The sequence below is a fragment of the Camponotus floridanus genome, unplaced genomic scaffold (assembly GCF_003227725.1).
Source record: "Camponotus floridanus strain SB8 unplaced genomic scaffold, Cflo_v7.5 scaffold320, whole genome shotgun sequence".
NCBI lineage: Eukaryota > Metazoa > Arthropoda > Insecta > Hymenoptera > Formicidae > Camponotus > Camponotus floridanus.
Window position 1 is genome coordinate 94,897 of NW_020229460.1, and position 8,568 is coordinate 103,464.

The 8,568-nt window shown below is 33.0% G+C and overlaps 3 protein-coding genes across 3 annotated transcripts; 1 reads left to right on the top strand and 2 right to left on the bottom strand.

Annotated features, from left to right (window-relative positions):
• Window positions 1–6: 6 nt before the first annotated feature.
• On the bottom strand, window positions 7–1,887 carry LOC105256460 (WD repeat domain phosphoinositide-interacting protein 4). The gene is made up of 7 exons (XM_011266368.3): window positions 1,842–1,887; window positions 1,485–1,752; window positions 1,162–1,402; window positions 891–1,039; window positions 680–781; window positions 453–574; window positions 7–381 (listed from the first exon to the last, which is right to left on the bottom strand). Exons 1-7 carry the CDS (start codon window positions 1,885–1,887, stop codon window positions 272–274), a joined length of 1,038 nt encoding a protein of 345 aa, XP_011264670.1. The 3' UTR covers window positions 7–271.
• A 405-nt stretch (window positions 1,888–2,292) lies between these two features.
• On the top strand, window positions 2,293–3,734 carry LOC105256461 (splicing factor 3A subunit 2). Its single transcript, XM_011266369.3, has 2 exons — window positions 2,293–3,189; window positions 3,281–3,734. The coding sequence occupies exons 1-2, from the start codon at window positions 2,644–2,646 to the stop codon at window positions 3,557–3,559; spliced, it is 825 nt and encodes a 274-aa protein (XP_011264671.1). The 5' UTR covers window positions 2,293–2,643; the 3' UTR covers window positions 3,560–3,734.
• Window positions 3,735–3,767: 33 nt separating this feature from the next.
• Window positions 3,768–5,760, bottom strand: LOC105256462 (60S ribosomal protein L27a). Its single transcript, XM_011266370.3, has 6 exons — window positions 5,660–5,760; window positions 5,307–5,370; window positions 4,874–4,971; window positions 4,528–4,677; window positions 4,088–4,223; window positions 3,768–3,911 (listed from the first exon to the last, which is right to left on the bottom strand). Exons 1-5 carry the CDS (start codon window positions 5,660–5,662, stop codon window positions 4,095–4,097), a joined length of 444 nt encoding a protein of 147 aa, XP_011264672.1. The 5' UTR covers window positions 5,663–5,760; the 3' UTR covers window positions 3,768–3,911; window positions 4,088–4,094.
• Window positions 5,761–8,568: the final 2,808 nt, after the last annotated feature.

An 8,568-nucleotide genomic window follows, 5' to 3' on the forward strand; every position in this document is an offset into this window, starting at 1 on the left:
AATATATGTCTATTAATATTTATTACAACTATGATTAATTATGCGAAGTGCATGTATATCATAAAAAAGTTGAAAACCACAAATGGGACATCAATTTTTTCACGACTTATGTACTTTTTGCATAATTGACTCAATTACCTGTACCTGTACAATTATCACATACAAGAAATTTCGTTCTCGAACCGACTAGAGAAATTTCGTTGCAGTACTGTTTTATATATAACAACAATAAAATCTTGTATTTATTCATAAATGTATGATAGGCCTTGTGTTAAAAATCATCATCGTCGCACACGTCGAGAAAGACATCGAATGCTTGTCGATTGCAATTGCCTTCTGCAGTAAAAATATACTTGTGAAATGTTCCATCCATACATACAGCTGAAATGAAGAGGGAAACGATATAAAGCAAAGCACAGATATTAATGATAAATTTTTTTCATACAAAATACCTATCACAGAATTGTGCGTGCCAAACGCGCAAACGCACGCGCACTCTGGAGGTACCGTGAAAGTAGCTAGTGCCCATTGACTCTCGACATAATTACCAAGAAAACCACCCATATTCGAAAAACTAAAAACGACAATACAAAGTTATTCATATATCTTGCAATTAAAGTGATTATTCGAAAATTATTTATTTTAAAAATTATTATTTTTTTTTAAACCGTTTACGTACGTGGATCGTCGATTCAAGTTAGTATTCTTTAAAGCGAATATGTGTACTGTTCCTTTATCGCTCGAGACACATAAAAATTCCGAATCTCTGCTAAAAGTTATACTAAAAAAAATATTATGCAATTATTGATAAAATAAAAAATTTTAATTATCACTAAGTGATGCTTATGATACTAACATTACACGATAATATTAATCTTATTTACACTGACCAATAGAGCGTAGCAGGATCTGCACCGCGTCTCAATTCAACTAATAAACTCCTGCGCACAGAATCCCAGACTCTGATCAAAGTTCCTTGAACTGATGCAGTAGCAATCATGGTCCCATTTCCATTAACTGCCAGACATGCCAGTGCACCCTGTTGTCATTACAACAAGAATACATATAGGATACACATAAATACAACATAGATACACATAAATACAACATAGATGTAATAAAAATACACTAAAAATTGCTTATTATTAATTGTTAAAGTACCTGATGTGCAGAGAGAGTAATAGGAGCACTGGAACTTCCAGCCTCGGTGGCTGCGAGATCCACCAATTGTACACTGCCTAGTTTGTGACCTGGAAAAGCCAGTAGTTGCCGCTGTGCTGTCGCAAACGTCGCAATTTCCATCAAACCCATCGGATTATCTCTAGTTTCGAGCGTTAACAGCCTTCGAATAGGCGTGGGAAATGAAAAAACATGAATCTCTCGTTGTAATGCTACCACCATTCTAGGACACAAAATCATTCCTACATGAGCAGACATCTCTTTTTGCATTCACGAGAAAAACTGTATAATTTCAGAAAACTTACTTATCTCTTCGCAACCTGACTGCTTTGATTAAACTGGTAAAAGTGACTTCCATAACAAATTTTTTTGACAAGTCGTCGTAGATTAAGACAGTGTTATCAGCGAATTTAGCACGGTTTCCACCACCTACTACGGCAATTACATTTGTCCTCCAGAGCATCTCTGCCATAGAGATGCTTCCCATGAATTCGTTATCAAAGTGTGCCTTCTCCACCAATGGTTCAACATTATAGATTCTCAGTCCAGATTCCATGCAACAAGTAAAGCATCCTATCAAAGGGATAAACAAAGCCAATGAAAAGATTATGTGCCATAGTTTAAAAACACACTTTCTCCAATTTGAAAATTGAAAAACTCACCTTGATCCTGATTAAATCTCAAGCTGTGAATGCCTTTCGCAGCCATAATTTTCAAAATTGCGTTGACAAAGCGTCGAAATAGCAATAGAGCAGTAGTTCTATTAATAATCTTGATCTCTTTTTTTTCTCTTCAAGAAGTCGACTTTCAGCGACAATTCAAATTTAAAATCCATGACGTATTAAAATGAAATCGTGCCATGATTAAATCTGGTCAAATCTCGACACTTCTATTATTTATCAACAAGTGTGCTTGCTCATAACAATAGCAGACACAATGAACACAGAGAAACACGGTGAATCTCTGACGATTGGAAGAAATTTTCATGCTTACATCTGATTACCGCATTGAAAATTGAGCATAGCACTTGACCAATAAGGACAAAGAAATCTCTGTTCGTCTATTCCTGAGTGGTCAAATTTTCCGACAATACAGGCTGTTTGGTAACTGTATTATATTGCGATCTTCGAACTTAAATTCCTTGAATATAAGACAAAACATTACGAAAAGAGAAGTAAAGATGAAGTAATACACAAGTTTAGTTTGTCGAGGAACGTATTTTATGATATAAAAAGAAGTATTGCGACACAATCAGTCGAGAATTTGTCCAAACGAGCCAATTGAGAATCGAGCACGGTACATCATCCATCTAGTCATGTTATTAAACGCGGTTGTAACAAAGTGCACCATAACCGCATCATACGAGGAGGTTATTTATATTTGCATTTCTATTTAGTGCGGTTGTCTTTCCATTTTATGAAGAAAGATTTTTAAGAATACCTCATCTTTTCACTCTGATCGAGGATGGATTTCCAAAATCGTCCAGGTGGTAAGACCGGCGGCGGCGGGGTCGCCTCCTGGTCGGAGAGCAATCGCGATCGCCGGGAGCGGCTCCGTCAACTCGCCCTGGAAACTATCGACTTAAATAAGGACCCATATTTTATGAAAAATCACCTGGGCTCGTACGAGTGCAAATTGTGTCTCACCCTGCACAACAACGAGGGTAGTTACCTGGCGCATACCCAGGGTAAGAAGCATCAGGCCAATCTAGCCAGGAGAGCCGCGAAGGAGGCCAAGGAAGCGCCACAGACTCTAGCACCGGAGAAACCCCGGGTCGAACCCAAGAAATTCGTGAAGATCGGTCGACCTGGTTATCGAGTCACGAAGCAGCGCGATCCGGAATCCGGCCAGCAGAGTTTGCTGTTTCAGGTAGACTATCCGGAGGTGGCGGATAACGTAATTCCGAGGCACAGGTTTATGTCCGCCTACGAGCAGAGGGTCGAGCCACCTGATCGTAAATGGCAGTATCTGCTGTTTGCAGCTGAACCATACGAGACTATCGCCTTTAAAGTAAGAATTCAAGAAAGCTAAATCTTTACCTCTGAATATCCTAAGGATTTTCCATGAATTAAATCGAGACTTTATTATTTATAATTTACAGGTGCCCAGTAGGGAAGTGGAGAAGGCGGAAGGAAAATTCTGGACTCACTGGAACAAGGATACAAAACAATTTTTCCTGCAATTTGCATTCAAGAATGAGAAACCATCTGTAGGCAAAGTACCACCGCCGCCAGTCCCTCTAATAAGACCAGGATTGAGTCCGATGGTACCTGTTCCACCACCTCCTCCTAGACCACCCATGTTTAATCCGGTACCGCCGCCACCAGCTCTTCTGGCGAGTGGAATGCAAATACCTCCTCCACCACCTCACATAGCATAATGCATCTAATAATTCAAGTAAACTTACTAATAAAAGCTAGCGCGGACAATGTATTATTTTTTTCGAAGAAATATGTGTTTATATACTTCTATCAACATGTGAGATCATATTTATTCGCTCGATAATTACACAAGGTCAGAAAATATGTGATATACTTCATTATATAAGATGTAATTTCTATCTATAAAACAATTTGTATAAAAAGAAGTGTTTTGAAAAATTTTTATTTATCATTGAAATACATTCGTTTCCATAAATTATTCTTAATCTTCTCACGTCTCTTTTTTTTACATCCTTATAAAGTTTTAATATTTGAGTCGACAAGAGTAAACTTATGGAAATGAACACTGTCCTGAAAGTAAAAAGCAAAAGTTAGTATTTTAATGATATATAGGTTCTTTATGAAATATTTAATATTTAACTCATCAAAATGAAACTATTTATGCATTATATTTTGTGAGAATGTTTCAACACTTTCTGGTCCACCTGTTGCAAAATCATGACAAATTAAAAAAAGAAAATACATACTCAATGATTATGCGCACAAGACGCACGCGCCACCAACCGCCTTGATCTTGTCTTCCGCCTGTTTGCTGAAAAATTTCGCCTTAACTATGACAGGCTGCTTAGGGAGGCGTCCTTTTCCCAATAATTTGTAATATCCCTAAAAAATATATTGATCGATATAAACTCTAACATATCAAAATGTATGTATTTTTAAAATACTTTATAAATTTTCGCCTTTAAGAAAATTATTTTATATCTTTCAAAATATTTTGCAAGGAATTAATCAGAATGCAACAATCAACATGGATGTAAGTGTTGTACAGCACTTTTAAGACCGCCCGTTGCAAGATCATCATGTATAGTAGTAGTAAAGAAATTATTGGAAAATATCTCGAAAGCAGAGAGTAATATATGTATATATTATGAAAAGCTAAAGTTAAAAGAAAGTCTGATATCTTTACCGCTTTTACAAGATCAATAACAGGTGCTTTGCCCTCGACATCTTTATATTTCAGTCTCGTTTGTTCAGAGACAAGGGTCCACAATTTGTCTAGATTTATAGTTGGGCACCATTTAGTATTTCGACGCAGGTGATAATTCCTCATACCAAGCTGTCGATAGAACAAAAGCCAATTAAAGATATGATATGAATATAATCCTGATAACAGATTTCACACGTGAAAAATAATTCAGATTATAGTAGAATATAATCAACGTAATTCATTTCGCCGGTGAAAATTAAAGTCTCATCATTTGATATACAACGCCTTTCAGTACAAGTGCAATATCTTGAAGAATCATTCTCACCTTTCCAAAATATCCAGGATGATACTTGTCAAAATTAATTCGATGGTGGTGCAAACCTCCAGCATTACCGCGACCACCGGGATGTTTCCTGTGTTTGCCTGAAAAATGCAAACAGTATAATTATAAAATAATAAACTTTTGATTTATACAATATAAAAAGAAAGAGTTTGAAAATATGGTATTCTTATCAGAAATTTACTTAAAAAGGTGAAAGATTACACGTGAAATTAGCAATTTTCATTTGAAATATTCAATTGCAGAATTTCTTGTATCTCTACTAACAATAAAAGATAAAATATTTTTATTAATGTATTTTTAAAAACGTCAACTTTTCCTCTTCTTCATATTTAAAATAAGTATCAAATGCATTCTATATTTTTATTTACTTTACGATACACGTGTGCCTACAACAAATTGTATGGGATGAACTCACCAACGCGGCCGTGACCGTGGCTCACATGTCCACGTAGTTTTCTAGTCTTCTTCTTGTGGGTTGACTAGGAAAATACAAGGAAAGCGTAATACAAGTAACGAGTAAATTTATTTATAAGTGCCGCTGGAATTATTACTTATATCAAAAATAACATAACGCGAACCCGAGAGGTTATCCCTCTCCAACACGACACAGATGAATATGCAGCATTTTTTTCGAAACCGTAATAATTAAAAAAAATTATTCCCAATATTACTAATTGTGCATTTGTTGTAAATAAATTACAAACGTAACGATGATGTCGTCAATATCGTTGGATTATTACAGAGGTAACACAACGCGAAGACACTTACCATCTTGACGAGAAACGAGAGAAGTGATGGAAAAGATAGAAGCGAAATACACCTTGAGCGACTGGAGCTCTATGGCTGCGGTCGGAAAGACGCTTTGGATACTTTGAAGCGTTTGATTGACCAATCAGGATGAAAGGAGTAAAAATTTCTTTAACCTGATTGGTCAATCAAACGCTTCAATGCATTCAGAGTCTATAGTATATTGGAGCGAGCCACCCCAATACTATCCTATAGAAAATCAGTTTCAGAATTAGAAAGAGACATGTAATTTCCGGATGGATCTCTGTCTCTTTTTACATTTACTATAAAAATATTTTAAATATGTTGCAAGAAAAGCAAAGACGCAGCTTTTAAAAAATATTTTGGAGAAATTTGTATATATTTAAATAATGAAATTATATGTAGTTGTGAATTATTTATTTTTCTTTTAATTCGTAAATTACATAAAGTCGTAATCACACTACGGATTGCGGTTGAATCAATCAGAGTAGCCGACCGACAAATTGCTTTGTTCTGATTGATCAATTTCAATCGCAACCGAGGTTGCAACCCGTAGTGTGATTATGGCTTTACGAGTAAAGTCAATATTTTTGATTCTGATATCAGAGAGAAGACTGAGAGATGTCATGGCCCGCTTTTAGTAAGGCACTAAATATATGAGTATTCTATACTCCGCCATTTTTAATCCATCCCCCCACCCCATATAATCTCACTAACCTATCTACTATAATCTCAGCTTAGCGACGAGGCGAGTGACACGAGAAACAAGGAGGGGGAATGGATTAAAAATGGCGGAGTATAGAATACCTGTATATTTAGTGCTCTACTTTTAGGTGATCCCTGAAAGCGATACGCCCTCTGTTAATCTAAAAAACGTGGACATGAACTACAAAGCCAAAGTCCACGAAAGTTCTCAGAGAGTAACATATATGTGTACAATTTCTGATTCTGTTCCGTGCTATGTAAAAAATGCCTGTAGTACACGAAATGCCTATGTACACGAAATGCCATCAGTGCTGTATAGCAAAACGCATATGTATATAAATATAAATATTTTTAATTTTAATTTTTTAAAAAAATTTTGTGGTCCTCTCTCTCTCCCTTTCTCTCTCTTTCTCTACACATACACAAATAAACACACACACATATAATATATATATATATATATATATATATATATATATATGTATATATAGTATAACGCTACAACTTTATTCTGAAATATCTGCGTTATGTTTAGAAATATATATATATATATATATATATATATATATATATTTAATTTAAAACATTACATGAAATACACGCGCTGGAATTACATATATATATTCTATGTGTACATAAATACAGATATATTATCTCTTTTCGAAAGATATGTTAACATTGAAAAATTTAAATATAATATATATTTAATTAATTGATTCATATCTATTTATGTCGTATCACAAAGTAAGAAATTAAAATTTGACTTCAATCCCGAAAAATACTGTGATCTTCCAATGTAATGTTCAAAGATAAAATAAATATTTTTCTATACATTCAATGTCATATTTATATATTTTTATTTACAAAAAAAACAAAATGTCTGTTGTGGAATAAAAACCTTTTTAACCGTATTTCTATAAATCTTTTTAATTAGCAGTAAAATAATCTTTGATATTTATCAATCATTTTTTTTTAAATATTTAAAAACGTAATTATTAATACATGTATAGAATTTGTTAAAGTAATCACTGATTCTTCTGAAGCTTTTATAATTAAGATTCGAAAAATATATGTTGCAAAATATTTTAAATATCTCTTCCTTTATATAAAATATAAAGAATTCATATGTTCTATTCTAATATAGTCAACATTATTTGTATACTTTTATTATAATTTTCTTACCAGCATAATATTTTTATGTTTAATATTTTATATAATATAATGTACTAAATTATAAAATTTAATATAATTACAAAATAGTATTATTATTAATAAATAGATTGTACACTGTCTTTTAGTTCCTAATTATTTTCAATCATTATGCATTTCTATCCAATATATTCTCTTCTTCGAGTTCTTGGATTATTATGGTTTATTGTATTCCTTTGTGTTAAAATTATAAAAATTATCATCATTTGTCATTCCTTCCTATGGAGTCCATCGAAATACTTTCTATGGACATTTGTTCTCAGGTATAGATATTCAAATCACTGTAGTTGTCTTTTTCTCGATTATTGTTCCTTTTTCATTCATTTTAAAAATATTAATATAATTAATATAACAAATATTTATATAATTTTGGTATTTCTCTTAGTCTGACACTTCAACTTCGACTTGTCCGGCATAGATGACTCTATCAATAATTACGATCGGTATTCATAACTCATTTTTATATTTAAGATCATACTTAAAATTATCTTAAATATAAGAAAAGTCTATACGAATATCGATGTATGTTACCGCCGGTATAGCTCTCAGGTTCATTAAAATACTCAAACCTCCTCAGTCGGCAAATGTCTTCCTTAAGATGGAGATATCATCGAGAAGGCAAAATTTTTCATTTTCTTTCAATACAGAATTTAATACAAAAAGTTAATGTAAAATATAATATTATATAATTTGAAATGTCATACAAAATAAATTAACAATCCTTTTTTTTTACGTGGGGAAAAAAAACTCTCTTAAAAAACACTCAAAAAATATTGATCCATAAAAAATTCTTAATATTAATAATATAATTATTGAAATATTTATTAATTTGTTTTCCCTAATATTATTTAAACCTACATTTCCTGATTCATTAAAAGATACATAATATAAAATCAGCTAAATTAATCACATAATAGCTCTAACAATCCTCTACTTTTTGAAAGAAAAATTAAAAAATCTTAATGATCACCTAATAGCCCTAACAATCCTATTTC

Bases quoted from the DNA above. Each gene is read 5' to 3' on its own strand.
- LOC105256461 (XM_011266369.3), top strand. From the start codon at position 2,644: ATGGATTTCCAAAATCGTCCAGGTGGTAAGACCGGCGGCGGCGGGGTC. The intron at 3,190-3,280 runs GTAAGAATTCAA...TATAATTTACAG, and splicing joins ACGAGACTATCGCCTTTAAA to GTGCCCAGTAGGGAAGTGGA.
- LOC105256462 (XM_011266370.3), bottom strand. The intron at 4,678-4,873 runs GTGAGAATGATT...TTCTATCGACAG, and splicing joins ATCCTGGATATTTTGGAAAG to CTTGGTATGAGGAATTATCA. The intron at 4,224-4,527 runs GTAAAGATATCA...TATATTTTTTAG, and splicing joins TTATTGATCTTGTAAAAGCG to GGATATTACAAATTATTGGG.
- LOC105256460 (XM_011266368.3), bottom strand. From the start codon at position 1,887: ATGGCTGCGAAAGGCATTCACAGCTTGAGATTTAATCAGGATCAAG. The intron at 1,403-1,484 runs GTAAGTTTTCTG...TTTGTGTCCTAG, and splicing joins GTCAGGTTGCGAAGAGATAA to AATGGTGGTAGCATTACAAC. The intron at 575-679 runs GTACGTAAACGG...TGTCGTTTTTAG, and splicing joins AACTTGAATCGACGATCCAC to TTTTTCGAATATGGGTGGTT.